General features: G+C 37.6%; 1 protein-coding gene across 1 annotated transcript in view; it reads right to left on the reverse strand.

Annotated features, from left to right (window-relative positions):
* Positions 1-2,536: 2,536 nt before the first annotated feature.
* Positions 2,537-23,892, reverse strand: part of LOC131078422 (uncharacterized) — a 100,442-nt gene continuing 79,086 nt past the window's right edge. Inside the window, exons 9-10 of the mRNA XM_059208788.1 lie at positions 3,290-4,195; positions 2,537-3,074 (exon numbers count right to left, since the gene is read on the reverse strand). Of these exons, the coding sequence (XP_059064771.1) occupies positions 3,369-4,195 (827 nt within the window). The 3' untranslated portion in view covers positions 2,537-3,074; positions 3,290-3,368. The remainder of the gene's footprint in view (positions 3,075-3,289; positions 4,196-23,892) is intronic.

The following is a 23,892-nucleotide window of genomic DNA, read 5'->3' on the forward strand; positions in this document are numbered from 1 at the left end:
CCTCTCTATATATTGACAATGTATTTACGGATGTAAATGGTTATTTGTTAATAAGCAGTTGTAGATTTCAGTTACATTATTTCCTCTATATATTGACAATGTATCGGAGAACAAATACAATGAAATAATTTAAGTTTGATATTCTCTGTCTAATGTGAATTGTTTCAATTTTCATTATTGGTTTTATATTCAATTTTTCACCCATAATGTTCATTATGGGGGAGAATGAAGGATAATGAACATTACGGATCTAATTAGTTATTTGTTTATAAGCAGTAGTAGATTTCACTTATATTATTTCCTCTATATATCGATAATGTACTGGAGAACAAATATAATGAAATAATTTAAGTTTGATTTCTCTGTCTATTGTGTATTGTTTCAATTTTCATTATTAGTTTTATATCCTTTAATGATAACATCCTCCAAATACATGTATGGCCTAGTACAACTCTTAGCAATCCAGAATTTCATGGTCTTTCTATGAAACAACCTCAAGTCTCATGTTGGTAATTGCCTTTGGAAGTAAGTTCTTCCCCTTCACTATCATGGTCAAATGATGCAAAGCAAGCCATGAGTTAAGGGAAGTGGAAATACAATGTTATTGATGATAAAATGAGAGGATTTAATAAGAGTAGGTTCGGTGCCATCCATACATGCAAGACATCCCTCACTCGTCATTAATCTTCATGTTATATTTATCATGTGCTTTGCCAAGATCCTCGAGGGTGAAAATCTAATGAGTAAATTTTGATAAAACTTGAAAAATGATACACATCATCACCTATACCTTATCTCATTTTACTCCTTTTGGTTTGGGGTAAATTCATAATAAAACGTGATATTCTTAGCAATATCTATACAAACTAGGTATTGAGCGCCCTTCAAACCCACATATAAAGTTAAGCTATGTGTTACTAGTGCTTGATAATTATCATTTACGCAACAATATCTGTAGTTAGTTGCCCTCTTCACAGCAGTCATTGAAAGAAATGAAATTGGAAAGCTGGGTCCTATTAGAATCTCTTTAGTTAAACCAGCTTGACATCTTGTCTTTCCTCATTAATTGAATTATTATTTCGAGCTGCCTACTACTTCAAAACTCTTGTTCCCTCCATCAACTACTATCTCAAGTCTCTTTGTGACTTTTATATCCTCAACATAATTTTTTGTGCTTCTTGTGATAAAAGCAGATGATGCGCTCAGAATTCCACCTTTTTCATTACAGATTATTAATCTAGTGCCACTATTGCCATTAGAAAGCTCTATTAAAAATTAACTTCGAGGGGGAGGTAAAGAAATGGGAGAGGGTTGGCAGCTGTTATATTACCTTAGACCAATGTATATTTTTAATAGCTAACCCATTAGCAGGTTCACAAACATCACGTCTTATTTAACTAAAAGGGTGGAATTCCATCATGTAATTTGTGAAACTTCAAGTTGGAAGTGTGGTATTTTCCGTCTAATGATACCCATTTTACAAGGTAAAATCTCTCTGGTGTACACATATCAAGCATTTTAATCTATTAAAGCATTAAACGGTGTCTGATAACCCCTAAGCCTCATCACATCAATATCAAAAGATGTTGAAAGGACGCCACACACAAGCACCATCAAACCCATCTGAATTTATATCAACCTTAATTATAACACACACTAACATGTAAAATGCTTCAAACTGAAAAAAAAAAGTCATAAGATGCATACAAATCAAGAATTACAAAGGCACTATAACCATATCTATCAAATTTCAATTCTAGTGCTTCCCTAGGAAACCCATAAACATAGACCCTCTATATTTTTCTAATCAAGAACATCTGATGCATATCTTTAGTAGAATCTTTAATGTTCCTCGTCTGATTTGGTTGTTCAGTTCAAATTTTCTTGGCCTACTTTGGGCCCTAGTAGCCATGCATAGGACACCCATCTCATTAGCTAAGGGATGGTTTATTTATTCATGGATTTCTAAAAACAAGTCAGTGATTTGTATAGCTTCTTAACCATTCACAACAAACATAAAGCATTGCATACAAACTGAGTTCAACAACAAAAAAAATAAAAATGGTACGACTGGTTCTTGAGTAACCAATAACATAATTTAACAAAATCGGTCCCCCTCAATTAAGAATGGCTGTAGACAGACACTTCATGTTGGTGAACATGAATGAGATCCAGCACACACCTTATACACAATGCCAAGACACTCAAATCACAAGCCAGAACACAACACCAAGGTACTCAAAGCGCAAGGCAGACCTCATAAAGCAGGGACAAGTTTACAAAACATGATATTTTTGCTAACTAATAATAACATGATACACAATTTCCTCTGCAGACAGCTTGCCCACTCAAGGAATAATTCGTTTTCAAGTCCATTACTCAACCTGTTGTCTCCACACTCTGCATCGTACACCCCTGTGAGTTTCTGTGAAATGACTGGATGATTTATAAGCTGAATATTATTCAAGATCTGATATTTCCTTTGTTTTCAATGTTTAAACCTTGTCAATCCAAAAATTAAATTAACCCCTTATGATAAAAAATTAGCCCTGTTTTTCATTGAAATAAATGTGAGATACATATTTTCATTGGAAATGATTAAGATACAAATTACACCCGGTGTACATTTTGCAATGCTAAAAGTTAATTATTCATAAGTTTTCAAGCTTTCACAAGGCAAATGCACATCAGATATAGTATCCTAGTGGGTTAGGATATCTGGTCAACAAACTGCACCACATTGACAGTGCACATTTGCTCTATACGCTAATATACATAGATTTGCACTGTTGATGTGGTATAGTTTGTTTACCAGGTATGCTTACTTCACATCTGGGCCAGCACTTGCCAAAAAAGGCTCCTGCAGGGAAAAAAATTGAATATCATACAGCAAGATTAACATCAAGAATGAGAGACTTTACCATGAAGGAGAAAAGAAGAAGCTTCCAAACACTCTACAGTTTCACCAACAGATGCGTTACACTTATCCTCTTATGAGATATACAAAGGACATCAAAACACAAACCAATGAATTTTCCCACTGGTGCCTTAAATCCAGGGTTGACTGGAACATGCTGCACAAAGTAATGTGACTAATTATAGTGAAATCAGTAAATTACAATGATTGACATATTATACTTAGTGGATCTTAAAGTAACCACCCTCTAGCTTACAAGAATATATTATCAAATGAGGTAGAACATGTGTCAACTTTTGATAAAGAGCATTACATTACAATTCCATTGTAAAAATTTGGGACTTAAAAGGGATTCTGTGTGTAAGAAAATACCTGCCGTTAGAAGAGCTCCAACACTTGGGATATAGAAATGCCAAGGCTCTGAGAAATATAAATCTAGAGTGTTGGAAACTCAAAGCTTGTTGAATTTTTCCCTAGTTGAATCCCTACTTCTAGTCCCTTGTTGTGACGACAATGACTTCCTATGTTTTGGAGTAGTGTTAAAATCATTATTCTGTATGCTGGATGATGAACCCATTAGACGAAAACTTCTGCACTTGATATTTGATTGATGAGGCCCAAAATTAGCCCCTCTTTTTCCTCTTGGACTAAAATGTCCAAGAGAAAAATTCGACCTACCCAATGTCCTACTCTTTTGAGCTGTTAAAGGGATTGTTCTTCTAACTGTTCGAGCGTGAGTTTCTGTTAAAATATTTTTCAATGGTGTTTCTTGTGATGCTGTTGTCATTAGTGAAGCCATCCCTTTTCCTAAATCTCCAGTGCTTTCTCCTGCTTGTTCACGGAATATCCTACCTTCCATCAGCATTGTAGTATCACGAGAAATTCCAACCTCATCTATATGCTTTGAGACATTCATCATCCTGCCCTGTAATTTACCTGTTTTGGATGCTGAATGTTTCACAGTTGTTGAAGTATCATTAACCTGATTAAGACATTTTCTCCTTTCAAGGGGCAAGCAATTGTTATGGATTGTTAGATCTCCCCTTCCAGTTTTGATTTCTTCCATCTCCACCTTTTCTGGACATTTGGAATTTGAATACTTGCCCATTGAATTTATAGACTTGTGGGCCTTTGCAGTTCTTTGTGATAATGCTCCAGGCCAGGAAACCAGATCCTTACTTTTATGCTTTGCACTGTTTTGATCATTTTTCTTCTGATGAGTTAAACAGTGAGCCATGTCATACAATGTCTGAGCAGCAGCTTGTGCCTTCGGAGAATCTGGGATTAGAATATAATACAAATTACAGTAAGTTCAGCTCCAAGAAATAAATTTAAAATGGCAAAATCATAATATACATGTCATCTCCAGAAATTATACAAAAAATAAGAATACAGTGCTACCCAGAACATGAATTTAAGATACATTTAAATACAAGTCTATCATGTACCCACTTTTGCCACAACATTGACACCAGTAACTTATAAATATGAGCCAGAAAATAAAAGACCTTCATGAAAGCATCAAATCTGGACCTATGCTAAAGCAAAATAGATCATGTCATGTGGCATGGTGCTTTAATAGTCCCCTTGGATTCTCTCTTTATCCTTCAATTTGTTGGTGAAACACATGAGGGTATTAAAAGAATTTTGCAAAACTAGTTTGTAATACTTCACAGAGACAAAAGAAAGATCTTCACAAAAGCATCAATTCTAGACCTATGATAAAGAAAAATAGATCATGTCATGTGGCATTGTGCTTTTATGGTCACCTTGGATTCCTTCTTTATCCTTCATTTGGCCAGTAAGACACATGGATGAGAATATTAAAAAAAAAATTGTGAAACAAGTTTTCATCACTTTATGAATGATTTCAGCAATTGATCCCTATCTGATACTAATTTGTAATAATACACACAGATTAAAGAAAGATAAACTCTTCAGGATACACAAGAAAGAATAGATGAGCGTTCTATAATTCCAATTTGAAGCAGACATATTTGATCGTGGACCATGGAGGATGCAATCAAGCCTCCAGACAATCCTAGAGGAGGGAATGATAACAAGGTGGAGTCAGACTGACCAAGTCTAAGTCCTTTCATGAAGCCATTACTGGTAGGGAAAACCCTAACGTATCTGCTGCAAAATTTGTCATGGTACATGAAGATAGACATGGACAAGGGCAAAAGGGCGATGGAGGAGAAGGAGAACAAGGTAAGCATCCCTCTCCTCTGGTTAAATGCCTCACCATTTGCCCTAACAGTGAAATGGCTGAAGCAACTGCTTTTGAATCTAATAGATTAAAGAACACTGCTGTTTTCTTTGCTGCCTTGGACTCTTCGAAGATTCCATCTAGAAAATTCCTAGATGATCGGGTTTCTAATGTGTGGAACAAAAGGTTAGGGATTATGGTTAGCTTCTGTCAAATAATTCAGAAGGATTTATTTATTTTCCTCTTTAAATCTCATGAAATGCAAGCTAATGTTATCAAAAAGCAGTTTTGGACAGTGGGTAACTGTTCACTTCGTGCCATTGCCTAGTCCCCAAATGCCATTGGGGAAGAAGTTTTAGCCCTGTCAAGCCCTCAATGGCAAACTGTTAAGGATGTCCCTCCTGTGCTTTGGGCCTTTTTACCTCAATTAGTGGCTCCTTTTGGTAACACACTTAGGGTTGAGGAAACCAGGAGCACCTTGCCCCACATGGATGCTAGGGTTTTGGTTTCCCTAGCCCCTGGTGTCGACATCCCTGATCAGCTTAACATTGAGTTGGGCACACATACACATTGTTGCCGTATTGAAACCCTCAGGGGATTAAATGCTTGCTTCTTATGCAGGAGAAAAGGACATGTTAGAAAGAATAGTCCCATTATTAAGACAAAAATGGGTTCTTATCCGGTGAAACCATAGAAGGATAATATTACATAAGTCCAACCTCCTTTGAGTGCTCCTACGAGGTGAAAACCCTAGTTCCCCTAGGACCTGTGCTCCGAATGTGCCCCCTCTATGTTCCCCAAGCCTGCTGCCCCTAGCCTTGACCCTGTTGTTCAGGAAGTTGTTGAGAGTCTGAGACCATCTTCAATCCTTGCCCTACTATTAGCTCAGTTGAATTCTCCACCCCAAACCCTTTTTCAATCCTCACTAAGTCTTGTGAAAAACCCCCTCATATGGTTACCGAATATGCTTGTGGTAATTTCAACCCCAATGGCATCAAGGAAGGTCCAAGGAATGCTCAACAAATTGTTTTGGATGAGATTAAACTAATATTGCTCAAAATAAGGCTAAAAATAGTAGAGATAATATGCCTAACAGTAGAATTTATTGTTATAGTTTATAAGTTGGAAGTAAAAAAGCGTATGCTACCATTGAATCCTCAATAGATACCCCTGAGAATAGATCTCTGGTGAAGACCCTTGTGTCAAAATTTGAGGCTAGGCTGCCCTGTATCAGTGGGGCCCTGATTCTCAACCCTATGACTACTCACCTGCTTCATGGGGGTGCTAGGTTTAAGGATTTGACACCCATTGACTCTGTATGTGCCCATGAAGAGCATCCCACCATTACAGAGTATCATGAGGATGATCCCTATCTTGTCAACCCAGACACTAGCACCACCATGGAGGTTGTGGTTAATCACCTGGCTGAGGATGGTAACCCCCTTGATGGAAGGCAACCCAATTGCCTCAATCCTGCAATCTCGACCAAACTGCTCATTCTGATAGATTAGATATTGAGGGATACAATGTTGATCTTAAAGAAACTTTGGATGAGTTGGATCCAATTAGCTTTGAAATTGAAACTAATCCTACGGGGGATAATAGTATGTGTAAAAATAAGGGGAATTCTGTAGAACAAGTTAAACCTCAACCCAAGGCCTCCAATGAAAACAAAGGGAACAAGAGAAGTAAGATTCTCCCAAGGGCCAAAGGCAAGATTAAATATGGTGAAGGAGAATAAAAGGAAGAAGACTAGCTTGTTTATCACTGAGCCTAATTCAAAAAGGATGGAGTCTGACCACAGACTTCCAAAATGCTTCTATAGTCTCATGAACAGCAGTGATACTACCCCTAACAGTCAAAAAGATGAGCATTAAATGCATCTCTTGGAACATAACGGGTCTTGAATCCCCAGAGACGAAACACATCATCAGAAGATTCGTGAATAATCACTCTAACAAGGATGTGATCATGTTTCAAGAGGTGAAGGCCACTAGTTTCACTCTTGAGACCAGCCTTAGACTGATTTTGCCATTCAAATTGTTACCAAGCATGACAAAGGTAAGGGAGATGTTGCCCTGATGATCTCTAATAAATGGGCTAATCATGTGAAAAAAGGAGTGCATCATCCCCTTGTAACAGATGTTCTTGGGCCATTCTTAATAATGGAGAAATGGAATTTGGCTTATGCTCTATCTATGCCCCTAATGACCACAAGGATAGATGCAACCTGTGTCCCTTGCTTGTTGGGGGATGACTTCAATATGGTGGAGAATAAGAAGATAAAAATGGGGGTCTTGCCATGGACTGGAAGGGAAGTGAGAAACACTTTTGGCACCGAATGAAGGCAAAGCTTAATATGTTTGACCCCATTGAAGACACAAGGAATCAAAACCCAAATATTTGGTTCACTTGGTCTAATGCCCAAAAAAGGATGCAGTAGAATCTACTATAGACTTGATAATTTTTATGCCGACAAAGATTTCTTCAGCTTTTTGGCATGCCAAGATGAGGGGCTGATTAGAGTATGCCCTTACACCCTCTCAGACCATCATCCTATCTTAGCTAATGCTGTGATCAAAAGCACTTCTTCTAATAGTAGGAAGAAATCTGAGCAATTCTTGTTGAATACAACTCTTCTAAGGAATGAGGACTGTAGAGATGCTATTTTTACCCTTTGGGAAATAAATAAATGGTTAATAAAGGATGCAAGTGAAACTGCAAAGTGGGATAGCAACATCCATGGTTGGAAAATTCTCTTCCAAACTATTGGTAAGAAATATGCTATGGACAGGAGGAGAGCAGAGAATCAGTTGTAGGACAGCCTCCTCAAAGCTCAAAAAGCTATTCAGGAAGATCATAACAACACTATTCTAAGTGAACAACTCATACAAGCAAAACACTCTCTGAGAAGGATTCAGCAATAAAGGATCCAAGGTTTGAAAGTCAGATCCAGACTCAACTGGATGAACAATGGTGACAGGGTTACTAAGTTTTTCTTTAGGTACCTTAAAAATATTAGAGAAAGCATTGATAAAATTTGTAATGAAGGGAAGGAATTTACTTGTCAAGATGAGATTAGAGAACAATTTTTTGAATTCTACAAAAGTCTCTTTACATCTGAGGGACTGGAAGACATAAATAAACAGGCTAGAGAAGGTATCAGAATGATGATCCCCAAAAAGATTGACAAAGAGGACAGTGAATGTTTAAGCAAGGAGACCTCCCTTGAATAAGTCAGAAAAACCATTATGACCCTGAATAATGAGAAGTCCCCTGGCAAGGATGGATTGCCTATTGAATTTTTCTCAAAGTTAACATTGCTTGGATAAGTTATGATATCCTCCTCCTTTTGCAAAGAAGAATTGAAGAAAGGAACACTAGGCAGGAATATAAATAAAGGCATTATTAAACTCCTACCCAAGGAAGGTGATAATGTTGAGTATGCTGTCATTGATGTCAAAGGATGATGATTCAAGGTCATATAAATCTCAGAGGATTACTCAAAGTAATAGAAAACTGGATTGAGCTGCCTAGTTGTCTGCTTGAGATGCTTGAGCTACTTGGGTGGTTGGATGTCTGCTTAAGCAGCCTACTTGTCTTCTTGTTTGCCAAGTCAAGATTATTTGCCATGTCATTGTTTGAATATTTAAAGGGATCGATTCCATGAAGTTTTAAATGTGGTAGCAAATATAAACTAAGTTACTGATTCGGGTACAGATTCATGGATTCAGCAAAAAAAAAAATCTTGGGTACGGGTACGGGTCAACAGTTCAAACATACAAATATATATGTTCACAGTTCAAACATACAAATATGAAACATACAATGTAACTTTCCCATACAATGATACATAAATGATAACAGATAAATCATAAATCATAAATCCATAATTGCCAATGCCAATAAATAATCTGATATTCATATATCGTAAATGTAATATCATATTCATAATTTGCAAAAAAGATAATATTCAAGTTTCAAGTTTCAAACTGATTCAAATTTGTTTATACTTTTTTTACTTTCTTGACCTATAATTTTCATGTTTGGTTATACTTTTTTTACTTTTATGACCCGTGGGCCCTGCTTTTGGGAACCAGCGGGCCTTGGTTCTCCCGGTTCAGCCTGGGTTCTCCCTGGGTTCCACCCGGGTCCTGCCCAGGTGGCCGGGTTCTCTGTGGGTCTTGCTTATTCGTTCTTCCAATTTATGGCGAGTCTGTTGGTTTCAGATGCTTCTCTCAATTGAGAGTGGGTGTCTCTTTTTGGTGTTGGCTGTAAGTTTAACAGTTTTCCTGTTCTTAAGCTCACGTTTTGTAACACATAAACATCAATACTTCAAAACAAAGTATTTACTCCAGCCGTTTACAAGGTGTGCGTATTATCAAGGACAAAGTCTGAAGGAAATGTGAGTTGGTCTCTAAGTTTGAAAAGACAGAATGAGCCGGGTGTGTAAAAAATTTGGCCACACGTAGATGTGCTCTTAATAGTCGATAGTAATGGAGACGTCAGATACAGAGTGGATGTGGTGGGAATAAGCCTATTGTCCGTTTCAGTTTTGACAGAAAATCGAAGGAGCTGGGTGATTTTGTCAGAACATATAGAGCTGAGCCTTTTCTGATGGAGTTGTGTATGTGCATATGGTTGCCTTAATTTTCTTTGCTATTTAGTGCAGAGCTTTTTTTTTGGATGTATAGACAATGATTTTTTGAGTTGAAAATGATAAGCGAAGGCTATGTGATATTTGCAATGACTCTGCAATATTATTGAGTTAAAGGTGTCATGTTCAAATAGGGTGATGCGACTAAGCTAAGTGCATATATTTCTGCTGGGCAGTGAATATATGGTCTATGGTTTTCAAAAGAACATTTTTGTTTTTGGAGAATACAATTTGATGATTGAATATGTTTTATTTAAATTTCCTAATGCCCGATATTTAATGAAGGGTGACTGAGTTTGACTGATATATATATCTTTTTTCGTACCTTGGCATCATTGGTGTATATAATTTTAATTTTTTGTAGGTCGGTGAAATCGAAGGAGCTAAGTGAAGAAAAAGTAGAGATTGATGTGAAAACAAAATTCATGATATCAGTGTATTTTTGGGTTGGAGACTCAGCTGACTGGAGTTGGTGCTCACTTATGTAATCTGAGTTGGTGCCCAATTTCAGTGAATGAAAGCTATTGTTTGTCGTGGTTTTTTACCCGAAAGGGTTTTCCACATGTAACTTTGTGTTCTTGTGTTCATGCTTTCTTTATGCTGTTTATTGTGTGTGGTTGCAAGTTTTACAAGTTTAAAATACTGATTCACCCCTCCACCCCTCTTAGAATCAAAGCAAGGTTACCTTCGGAAACAGACCTTAAAAGCTTGGAGGTTGATCCTGATAGCACACAATGAATGCTCTTGAAGGACTTGCTACAAACAAAGCACATTTATTCGATGGTTCCAACTATGCATTCGGGAGTGTGCGAATGCAAACTTATCTTATGTCTCTTGGTTTTGATGTTTGGAATAGTGTGGTGTTTGGTTACACAATTCCTTCAGATCTTCCAACTGATGTTGATGGGAAGAGGGCTTTTGAAAGCAATGCAAAAGCTATGAATGCAATCTTATGTGGTTTATCAGAGACCAAAATTGTGAAAGTCATGCATTGTGATACAGCTCATGACATGTGGGAGAAACTCCAAAATACATATGAAGGAGATGATAAAGTTAAGAAAGTCAAACTTCAAACTCATAGGATGCAGTTTGAAAGTCTCAGGATGAGGGAAGAAGAGAACGTTGCTGCTTATTTTTTGCGAATTGATGAAGTTATAACTCTCTTAAGGGCCTAGGCGAAAAGGTTGAAGATAATGTTGTAGTTCAGAAAATCTTAAGGTCTTTATCTTTGAGATTTGATGCAAAAGTTTCAGCAATTGAAGAGATGGCTGATCTTGACAAGATGACTGTTGACAAGCTTCATTATATTTTAACAGCCTATGAGATGAGGACAAATTCTGGTTCTTTATAGTTTATCCAAAGGGGAGAAAACCTTTAAAGCATCGAAGAAAAGTAAAGATAAGGAACGTGTGTCAAGTTATAGTTCTGATGGAGACTCTGATTTTGAAGAGGCACACTTCGTAAGAAATTTAAAAAAGGGTATTGGTAAATAAAAAGGCAAGTTGCCTTTCAAGCGTTTTCATTTGAGGAGAAAAAAAAGGGGAGATCAACTTGGGGAATGATTTATTACTCAAAGATAGCAATGAAGGGTGGTGACTCAATTCTAATGAAGGGTGGTGACTCAAGTCTAATGAAAGGTGGTTACCTTTTCACCAATGAAGTATAAAAGAGATCATTCCAAATCATTCAAGGATCACTCATCAATCATCATTCCAACCAAGAAAATAATCAATCAACAAATCATTCTATCAGATCAGCATTCATTCAATCACCATTCTGCAATATATCAAACCAGCGCGTCATTACATTATCACTCACCAATACCTCAAATCATACAATCGAAGGAATTCGTTCAATTGATCTGACTCTGGATATATTGGATAAGGCATTGAGTATACAGCAGAGAAATTAACTAAAACAGTGTGGTATGAGTTCTCTATGCATATATATTGGGCACCATGATTGTGTAGGCACCGTGATTGTGTATTTATATATCTGCCTATTTGTTAAAATTTTTGATATACTGCTGTCATAATTGATTATACATACTCTAATAGATACCAGTCTGATTTAGTAGCATTCTGCAGCTAATTGTGTGTTACTGTATTCCTTCATATTTTCTGAGTCTTTCCAGCCGTGAAGGAAATAGATCTGCAAGACGGGTACAATGAAGAGGCATTCCTCTAGGTATGCCACCTCTATGAGGGGACTAGATGGTCCCATGAGGCCATGGCTTACAAAGGGTACGGTCCTTGGGCCTAGAGGAGATGGTTTACAGGTTACCCTATTGCAACCTCTTTCTCCTATCATTGTGCATAAATACAAGGAGACAAATCAAAGAGAGAAGGAGAAGGTTGGCAAGATGAGGGGATAACAGAAAGGAGGCACCTCATTGGGTAGACCACCCCATCTGGATGGCATGGGCCACATGAGGCCAAGAGGGATGGTATATCCACTCTTGGGCCTAGGGTAGAGGATCCAATACACCCCATCGAAGTCACATTCTCCCATGCTCTGCTATGGTTGAGCCCGCCAAGGCATTTAGAATGTTGAATGATTGAATCAATAATTCTGCTACTGATTATAATAATCTGATTTACTGATCTGAGATGAATTCACTAATCAGATTTACTGTTCTAACATGATTTCCTGTACTGATATGGACTCACTAATCTGACTACTGTTCTGATATGAACTCACTAATCTGTTTACTAGGATTATTGTAGTAAGAGATTTTCTAATCTGCTTGGCTTCAGTCAGGTGAAAGGTACTCTCTAAATCCACTTATTCATTTGGAAATCAAGAATTAGGGCAAACTTAGGGCATACCCAATTAGGAGACATTACATATGGTATCAGAGCACCGTTCCTGCCAACCTAAGGGAACAGAGAGCAGATTATAATCATACCATTACAGGTATGAATGATTATTGATTAAAAGAAGAAATGCCAAACATAAAGTGATTAATAAGTCATAAGATGCAGCACTTATCTCAAAGAAAATTAATAAAAAGTGATTAGTTACATGCCTATCAGTGAATTGAAGATGTTGTCATTATTAGCAAATGGTAGCAATGGAGTCTAAAAGGAAAGGACGGCTCTACTTGAATAAACGTCTCCTTCCATAAAGTCACCCCATTCCAAATGGTATACATCAGAGTTCCCAAACTCGCCACGAGTCAGGCGAGTTCGCCGAGTCGGCGAGTCGAGCCAAGCTCGGCGAGTTTTGCTGACTCGGGACTCGGACTCGGCGAGTTTTGACCAAAACTCGCCTGACTCGCGAGTCAGGCGAGTTATGGCAAAACTCGCCAAGTCCAAGCTCCAAAACTCGGCCACCACAGGTCAATGTTTTGACTTCTTTGACAAGTTAGTATCTTCGTCAGGATTCATATATGGAGTCAGGCGAGTTATGGCAAAACTCGCCAAGTCCAAGCTCCAAAACTCGGCCACCACAGGTCAATGTTTTGACTTGTTTGACAAGTTAGTATCTTCGTCAGGATTCATATATGGAATATAACATTTAAGTATAAGTGACATTTCCTTATGTCTTTTCTCTTTCTTATACTTTAAGTTATATTCCATATATATTGTCAGGATGTTTGAGAGTGGTTTCGGACCTCCATGAGTTATAATGCAAAATCTAGTTTTTGGAGGAGACTTAGTCAAATTTCAGGCCATTTCAGGATCAGGATGACATTCCAGACTTTTAAGGCGAGTTCACTCTGACCATGATGTAAGTGATGGGACCTAGGAGGACACTATGCATTCAACCAAGGTTTGATTTAGCAACTTGAAGCATGACCAGATAGTACACAAAAACCCTAGGAATGATCTAAATAACCCCTAATCACTCAACTGACCTAACCTCCTTCACTCCACCTTGAGGAGATCCACCTAATTTGATGACCTTTATGAAACTCAATCCCTTTAATGCAAAGGCTAAGACACTAAAACGACCAACAACAAAACTAAAAGAGCTAACCCTAGAAAGCAAAAAGTGGGGGTCTTCATTTGCAATGGGGCGATGTGTGAGTACCTCACAACAGGGATGTTTCTTAAAATTTTGAAAAAAGGGGGTGAGTTGGGGATATTTCCTACCTATCCCCACATCCCAAAAAATCCCTCCATGGGGCACAAGGTTATTTTTGGCAAGGGACATGTCTTTGAGGAGCATATTTCAAACCCTTCTGGCCTCACAATTCCCCCTTCCATCCAACATATATATAGCCTAAAAACTAAGAGGTCCAAGAAAGACCAAGGTCAACTATAGTCCCAAGGTAAAACCTAAGTTCAAAAAGCACACTATTTAATGCTACCATACACAAGCATTCCTTACAGTTTCCAAGTGAAGATGTTCATGATGTCTCATGTTGGTGCTCCCAAAATTTCAATTTGGCCAAAGAAAATACTAAACAGAAGCCCCAAACAAGTAGATACTCTACTAGCATGCCTTTCATGGCATAACAAGCTAGCACACATTATAATTGGGCTTTATTCAATAATGGGTGCATGAAACAAGTTTTAAATTGTTAAAAATTTCTTAATTTCAAGGTTTTTTTAATTTTGCCGAGTCATTGCCGAGTCGTTGCCGAGTCATTGCCGAGTCGTTGCCGAGTCATAGCCGAGTCACGAGTCGAGTCGGCCTTGCCGAGTCCGAGCCGAGTCCGAGTCTGGGAACTTTGGTATACATAACCATAAAAGGAGAACGAGAAGTGTGATGGACTTGAAAAGCATTGAGAGGGGGGGGTGAATCAGTGACACCGAAAACCAAACTACTTTAAACACTAACTGGTAAATGAACTTAACAAAGCTTTTAAACACAATGCATGTAATCCAAAATGATATAACAACATCCACAAAAAGTAAAGCATCCACCATAACACAAGTGTTTATACGTGGAAAACCCAAATAGGTAAAAACCACGGTGAGATGGAACTCACAAGTTAACTATCTGCAGTAATAGATAACTGACCGGTTAAGGTCTACAAAGTGCTCTGCTAGGAGCGAATCTTGTTAGAGATACCAAAGCTTGATTAGAATCTTATACCTTGTTAAGAGTAGTACCCTGTTAGGAGTAACCTCGGCGGAGGATTTCAGAATCCAAACTAATGGATCACCTTGTTAGAGGATTTATACATTGAAGCTTGTTAGAGCTTACCCGATTAAGAGATTTGACTCTACTGTAATGGTTAGAAAACAACAAGAATGGTTTGATCTGTTCTGAGTAGCACAATACTTGCTTGATCAGATCCTTCTCAACACATTCAACACTGCTCTTCAACACACTCTTCATCTTAACACTTATCACTTTCAACAAAAACTTTTACTCTTCATGCATAGCATCATCTTAAAAAGATTTACTGAGATGTCAATATATAGACATTCAGATTTCATGTCAGCCTAAGGAAATCATGACACAATTTCCTAGGTGGAGTGTATCTAGACAAGTGATCATAACTCGTCACAAAAATGACCACCAAGTAGTCGATGCTGGTAACTCATCACAGAAATAACCAAATACCGGTTGGAACTTGGAACAATCAATACCGGTTTGAATAAAACATATGAACCGTTGTCCTTAAATCTCCGCTTGATCTCCATCTTGATCTTCATCTTGATGCCGACTTAGTATAACCACAAGTTGTCTCTTATGCACATACCAGTTGACACAAAGTACCGATTAGAGATTAACCACAAGGTATACCGGTTGACAGTGTAAACAATTGAAGTTACACCAGTAGTCAATATAATCATATGTGTGTGTGAGAGTGTTTCATCAATGACAACAAGTGATGAATACATTACAATCATCATCAAGCCAAAAATCTCCCCCTTTGGCATTGATGGCAACACTTAGAAAATTTTACAGGAATACCCCTAAGTGTGCATACACAACAAATTTACACATATACTCATACTCCCCCTTAATGCATGCATAAATACAAAATTTTCAAAAAACACACATACATATTTCTACTCCCCCTTTGACAACAATGCCAAATTGAAAAGATAAAATATATACATATATTTATAGAAAAAATTTATCAAAGTGTTCAACATATGTAACAATAACTTAAAAAAAAAGTTCATGCATTTGCCAATCTCATAAAAATAGCATTGTAACTCGTCTTCATCTATGACAAAGCATTTTCCCATGATTCCAGTATGTTTGCAGTATACTAGAATGTAGACGTCAACTGTGAATGGAATTCTTCCATTAAGTCCAGTGTGCAGGTTTCAAGGGTTGCAAGAATAGCTTCTGCTTTGGAGTAGGCTCTCTGAAGAATGTCTACTTGTGATGTGAGCAGACTTTTGAGTTCTTTAAGAGATTGAAGTCTCTTTGCCTTCTCATTATCATAGCTGTCCAATCTGTTATGCAAATCATCTACAGACTTACTAAAGGCATGTATGGAGTCCTGGAGTGGGACATATGCCTTGCATATCCTTTCCATTTCTTGCTCTGTTTCAACTTGACTTTTTGAAATGTAAGAATAAAAGAAAGTAACATTGGAGGTAGAAGCAAGATACTTTCCTCCTGTTTCAATAGCTTTACTCAACAGACTTTTATCGTGAGATAGAGCCATTTTGCCACTATCAATATCCTTTGCCAGTTTATCTCCATATTTCTTCTTCTGGCTCTTTTTAGCATACAGTTGAGCAGCATCTTCTAGTCACTTGATTTGATCAGATGCATCTGCAACTAACTGACCAAGTTTGCTAATGGGTGTAGAAAGATGTGCTATAGATGTTTCCGGTAGTAAACCAGACAAAATTTCTACTGCAGTCTGAATTGTCTCTGCTTCAACCCTTTGCTCTTTCAATCTCTTCTTATGCGCCCTAGATTGCATAACATTAGCAATCTTCATCATTTCTGATGCGCTCAAACTGTTCATATCGATTGGTCCTGAGATGCTTAGAGAATCATCATCATCATCTTCAAGTTGTTTCTGCTTTGCCGGTTCAGGGGATACAACCTTAATGATAGCTTTCTCTGTATTCTTCTCCGTTTCCTGTTGTGTGACAACAGTTTCAGTAGGCTCCTTCTGAATAGCATGAATGATCGGTGGAGATTGGGGTTTCTCCAGTTGTTTTGTTGTCGGTGGATTGTCCACTTTTAGTTGAGTTGCCGGTTGTTCAACTAGTGTAACTTGTACATTAGTGATTGTTGGGGGCTCCATATCCGGCACAGTGTTGTCTCCAGATAGGTCCATTGTGTTCTGAACATCATCATCAACAAGAATAATGTAATCATCCTTCTTCTTGAGGGGATAGACCTCATCGGGTTGAATAATCTCCTCTTCATCCATTTCCAGTCTATTAACATCATCAGCTACCTCTTCTATATCCTTATTCTTAGAAGAATGGATGAGTTCTTCCATCTTTTTGATTCCACAGGCTATCTAATGTGTCTCGGTTTCAACAATTGCCCTTTTACCATTAAGAAGCTTCAATCTTCTTGTTTTAAAAGCAAAATGTGCTTTGTACTGATCAACTAAAGCACTAATATTGTACAAATATTTCATCAATAATTTCTTTTTCCAATTTTATAGCATCCTCCCATTTATCTAAAAGAATATTATACAAAGAGATTGAAATAACCTTTTCCAGATCATGTGGAAATCTACTGTAATGACACAAATGAGTGATTACCTGTTGAATCACTTGCTCTTTCTCATCTTCAGTGAAGGAATCAAAATATTCTTTGACATTGTCAAACCTATTACTCCCTAGTGTCTTCATTGTTCTTTCAAAATGGGTATCCGGTTTGTAAGCAGCTATATCAATAGGTGTAGTTGCCTTTGGCACTACCTTTACCTTCTTGGATATTTTGTCGGTTGCTTTTTCCTTCTTTGGTTCTTCATCAGAATCTGTTCCCTCAGACTCTAGTTGCAAAATTAATTTCCTGCCTCTCTTCTTTGTCTCCTTAGTATATACCTTGGGTTCTGGTTCGTTTTTGGTTAGGACACTCCTAGTAACCCTAGTACTCTTTGTTGCTGGAGATGCTCCACCAGACTTTTTATTCTTTCCTCTTGTACTTTTAACAGGTGCAGTATTGGTTTGTACAAATGCCTCTTGGACTGTCACAATGTCCAATTTTGCCTTCTTTTTGTCCATAGGCAATGCTAATAGGGTATTAGCATAACCAACCAGTAGATCATGGTTAACCTCATAACTCATGTCTTCCATTTCTTCTTCTCTTGGCTCAATTGCTTGCATTAAGCAAAAGTCAGTGGTAATGGTGAAGATTATGTCCTTCTCAAAGTGTTTTACCACTTCTTCCGGTAGCCTCATTCTCATACTCATCTTCTTTTGGAACTCATTGAAATACCTATTCAAGGCAGCATGGAAAGTATTTTTTACAGCCTTGATGATGTGCTTGATTTGAGCCGAGACCGGTGAGTCCTTTGACCACTCAATGTCTCCAATCCCTGGTAGAAAGTTCTAAAAGTAAAACAATAGACCGACTAATAGCTGACCATACTTGAATTTCAGATTGTTATCCTTCTTGATAGATTGCAAATTCAAAAACAATTGTCTCCTGATAGCTTCACAGAGATCATAGTCTGTATTATCAACAATCATTTTGTGAGCTGTGTGAACTGTTGCAGATGGAACACTGTTAAGAGTACTGGAGTAAAATACTCGGTAGCCTATCACCATTGCTACTAGTTTTACCGCAGGGTCTTTAATATTGTTAACGGAAAAAGCACACCCATCAGATGTAGAACCGGTTAAATTGAAGACATTATCCTTTGAAATGTTCCTTAGCTCAGGTACTTCACCGATTGAGAAATAGCCAATCACAGCCTGAATGGCTTCCTTTGTAATTGTGTGACTTCTTTCTAAATACATGTTTTCTCCATGAACTCTACTCAAAATTATTCCGATATGTGCTTCTTCGAAATCATCAAGAAAATAAGAGGCATTATGAAAACCCTTTTCGAAAATCCTAGCATACTGTGTCTTAATCTTGCCATTCTTATCGCAAAGTGATTTCAACTGTGTGTAGATGTATAGAGACCCTAAGTCTTCTAACTTGTAGTCAATATAACTGGACAAATCACCTTTGACCAAAACTCCGCTCGGAACTTGCGATAATGCATTATATGACACAATCTTATCTACCTTTTGAGCTTCCATAGGCTCAGAAGTGATCATCAACCTCTCTACAGATTTTGAAGTAGATGTCATTCTAGATGAACAAGATTCAAAGTGCAATGTTCAAAGAAATACCTTGTTTTGCGCACGTTGCCCCGTTTACAAGTTGAAATGCCCAAGTGCACACCAGTTCCACCTTTTGCAACCTTCAATTCAACTTAATTTCACAAATCACGAAACAATTCGGTAATTAACAACAAAACAATCTTACTCAGCTCAACAAGTGCTCCAAATTTCTTTCTCGAATGCGTTAGGGTAAAAATGACAAAGTAAAACTCGCTTTTATCCTTTTTACCTATTGCATTAAATGCTCGCCCGTTAGGGTTACAAACCCTAATTTCACCACTCAAGTGGAAAACCGGTTGATAACATGTTAACAAAAAGTTACCATACTTTAATGTTTCAAAAAAAATTTCCTGCTCATTTTACTCAAGGGGTCCGGAGGTATTTTAACCATTAAGCTCCCCTTAGCCATATTAAAAGGCTTAAGTCACCGATTCAGGGTTCTCTTCACTAGGTGAAGGAACAATTTCTTCTTCAGGTGACTCATCACTTTTCTTCTTCCAAATTCGATTCATTTCCTCTCTCGTTTCTTCAATATTAACTTTCTGCTTTCCCTTCTGATCTTTACAAGAGTTGACCGGTTTGTTGTTTCTAGATCTACAGAATTTTGCTAAGTGTCTTGGTTTGTTACAGTGATAACAAGAAATACCAGATGATCTCCAAGGTCCTGCATTTCCTCTTCCTGTTCTTCTTCTGCAGTTCATAGCCACATGACCAAAGTTATTACAGATGGTGCAAATAACATTTGTTACCTTTTCCATCTCGAATGGACTAAACCGGTTGTCGTAGGGTTTTTGCCAGTTCAGGTTTACCCGGCTGTTAAAGTTCCTCATCCGGTCACCATTTGGTCTTGGATGCATGTGTGGTATAGGATTGTTTGCTCCATATCTGCACTCAACAGATCTATGTCCATACATTCCACATGTGAAGCAATGACCTTCAAATTTCTTGGACAGATACCCCTAGCATTAGTATTGTAACTTGCATTTTTGTTAGGTTTGTCTCTACAAACATTTGCAGTGTGACCAGGTTTATGGCAAACAAAACAAACAGGTTTAAAGACCTTACCAGTAGGCTTGTTGATCTTAGGAGCAGATTCGTTCTTAGGATTGTTGCTCTTTGTAACGGAGGATTCACCTTTTTCAGTTGTATGAAAACCAAGTCCAGAGACATCACCCTTCATTCTTTGTGATTGAATTTGTTCTTCCAGCATGGCAGAACTCTTGATGAACTTCTCCAATTTCTCATTGGCTTCAATAAGCTGTTTTGTGAGATCTTCATTATGCTTCGACAGGTTCTCTTTCAGAGATGATGCAAGTTCAAGATCTAGCTGTAGGTCCTCCTTTTCTTCTCTTTCAGCAATCAAATGCTCATGCATAGTGGCATTTCCGGTTTGATCTTTGTAATCTCTTGATCTCTTTCCTTGATAAGATCTTCAGCAGCTCTTTTGGCTTCCAATTCCTGACTCATGCGAATAGTAAGACCTTCTAGCTCTCTCCTCAGATTCAGTTTCTCACCGTTTAACTTATCAACTTCCTCTACTAAAACATCAATATTGGCTTCATCTAAAGAACTATTATCAGATATCTCTAATAGTTGTTCAGTTAGCTCTCTCCTTTTCACTTGAGAAGCTTTCAGTTTGACCCTTAGGTTTTCAAGCTCATTTCTGCTAGCTTCTAGCTCTCTAGCCATCTCGAAGTAGCTCATGTCTCCCATGGTGGTTTCAAGGCTCTCTTCTAAGCAGTTAGGCTTCAAAGAAGTTAGGCTCTGATACCAATTAATGGACTTGAAAAGCATTGAGAGGGGGGGGTGAATCAGTGACACCGAAAACCAAACTACTTTAAACACTAACCGGTAGATGAACTTAACAAAGCTTTTAAACACAATGCATGAAATCCAAAATGATATAATAGCATCCACAAAAAATAAAGCATCCACCATAACACAAGTGTTTATACATGGAAAACCCAAATAGGTAAAAACCACCGAAAACCAAACTACTTTAAACACTAACAGGTAGATGAACTTAACAAAGCTTTTAAACACAATGCATGTAATCCAAAATGATATAACAACATCCACAAAAAATAAAGCATCCACCATAACACAAGTGTTTATACGTGGAAAACCCAAATAGGTAAAAACCACGGTGAGATGGAACTCACAAGTTAACTATCTGCAGTAATAGATAACTGACCGGTTAAGGTCTACAAAGTGCTCTGCTAGGAGTGAATCTTGTTAGAGATCCCAAAGCTTGATTAGAAGCTTATACCCTGTTAAGAGTAGTACCCTATTAGGAGTAACCTCGGTGGAGGATTTCAAAATCCAAACTAATGGATCACCCTGTTAGAGCTTACCCGATTAAGGGATTTGATTCTACTGTAATGGTTAGAAAACAACAAGAATGGTTTGATCTGTTCTAAGTAGCACAATACTTGCTTGATCAGATCCTTCTCAACACATTCAACACTGCTCTTCAACACACTCTTCATCTTAACAATTATCACTCTTCAACAAAAACTTTTACTCTTCATGCATAGCATCATCTTATAAAGATTTACTGAGATGTCAATATATAGACATTCAGATTTCATGTCAACCTAAGGAAATCATGACACAATTTCCTAGGTGCAATGTATCTGGACAAGTGATCATAACTCATCACAAAAATGACCACCAAGTAGTCGGTGCTGGTAACTCATCACAGAAATAACCAAATACCGGTTGGAACAATCAATACCAATTTGAATAAAACATATGAACCGTTGTCCTTGAATCTCCGCTTGATCTCCATTTGGATGCCGACTTAGTATAACCACAGGTTATCTCTTATGCACATACCGGTTGACACAAAGTACTGGTTAGAGATTAACCACAAGGTATACCGGTTGACAGTGTAAACAATTGAAGTTACACCGGTAGTCAATATAATCATATGTGTGTGTGAGAGTGTTTCATCAATGACAACAAGTGATGAATACATTACAATCATCATCAAGCCAACAAAGTGTGTCTGAATAGTAGATGAGAATGAGATGTTCTATCATCAAAATATAAGTTGATGTATGAGTTGAAGTGAGATATATGAAGAGTTTATAAGGAACAAAGAATAAATATTTTTATAAAAAACAGATTTATGTATGAAGAAAATATAAGAAAACAAGATATAAGCTCAGTCCATTTAAGAGCAGGTTTTTGAGTATAACTGCAGATACATGAATATGTTGTAAGCAGATTCAAGCAAGAAAGTAGTGTGAAGTAAAAAGGAAAATCTTTTAAGGGATAAATGTGTGAAGAATACAAGGAATAATATATACACTCCAACAAGCAAGGAGAAGAAGTAGATCTTGTGAGAAATAAAGTTATATCAGATCTGTGTATTAAAAAAGGAGTTAATGTGGATATAGAAGAGATGTAATATGAATAAAACACAGCAATAAGTGAATATTGTACAAAAAAATGTTAAAAGAGAATAAAATTATAATTAAGGAGAAATATAACAGCACTTGGGAATCTGGGATAATAAATCAGTTTGGAACTAAAAGTCATGTCTTTTGGAAAGGAGTTTTCTATTGAAGAGATCCATCATTCCATTTGGTGATGAAGATATAAATTAAGTTTGTGGCATGTAAAGAATATGATGCGGAAAAAGTGGGAAATGCGTTAAATATGAATGATAAAACAAATACATACCAGCAGATAGAAGGCATTCCCAAGGTGATTATTTGCATATTTTATGAGGTTGTGAGGAATATTGGAGCATAATTTAAGAGGAATATATGCAGATTTGTGGACGAGATTTATTGTGAATTATGGAATAATGATTACCCCAAGAGATGGATTTGATCCTGGTTGTACATTCCTGCCTCTTGTGGGCTAAGTGATGAATTGATTACCCCAAGAGATGGATCTGGTCCTAGTTGGACATTCCTGCCTCTTGTGGGCTAAGTGATGAATTGATTACCCCAAGAGATGGATCTGGTCCTGGTTGGACATTCCTGCCTCTTGTGGGCTAAGTGATGAATTGATTGCACCAAGAGATGGATCTAGTCTTGGTTGGACGTTCCTACCTCTTGTGGGCTAAGTGATGAATTGATCCCCTCAAGAGATGGATCTAGTCCTAGTTGGATGTTCCTGCCTCTTGTAGGCTAAGTGATGAATTGATTACCCCAAGAGATGGATCTGGTCTTGGTTGGACGTTCTTGCCTCTTGTGGGCTAAGTGATGAATTGATTACCCCAAGGGATGGATCTGGCCCTGGTTAAACACTCCTGCCACTTGTGAGATGTGATGCAAATGACCATGACTTGGATATTGTGTGCTCTCGGGCTTAGTTGGGTTGCGCAGATTACAGGCGCCCTTTCGAGTCTCCTACCAAATTAAGCAATGATTGGTTAAAGGATAATTATCTAGTCATAATGTTTATCATAACTTGCTTATTCAGTAAGTGCTCATTATTTCTTAAAACCATCAATGGTAGATTGAATTTACTTAGCATGTTATATTTGAATTTGTTGATTTCTAGCTAGGTCGAATCCCTTCTAGGGCTGACCTAGTACATAAAATGTTGAGTGGCATGTCGGCCTTAGCATTTTGACATATCAGTTTATTGTGTAAACCCTATTTGGGTTCGGCCCTATTTGGACGATGGGTGTAACTTGTATAACTGACTGGTATATGTAACTTGTAATTAAGTGAAACTCATATTGAGTCCTACCCCAAATGAAACTTGTAATAAGCAACAATTGATGTAACTTGTGAATGGGCCTTGACCCATATTTGAAATGTAACTTGGCTCCAAAATATACAAGGCCAACCAAGGGTGATTAAGGACATAATCACCTATTTAAGCAATGTAATCTGGGCAATCAAACACACAACTCAAGCAT

This window comes from Cryptomeria japonica, chromosome 7 (assembly GCF_030272615.1).
Source record: "Cryptomeria japonica chromosome 7, Sugi_1.0, whole genome shotgun sequence".
Lineage (NCBI taxonomy): Eukaryota > Viridiplantae > Streptophyta > Pinopsida > Cupressales > Cupressaceae > Cryptomeria > Cryptomeria japonica.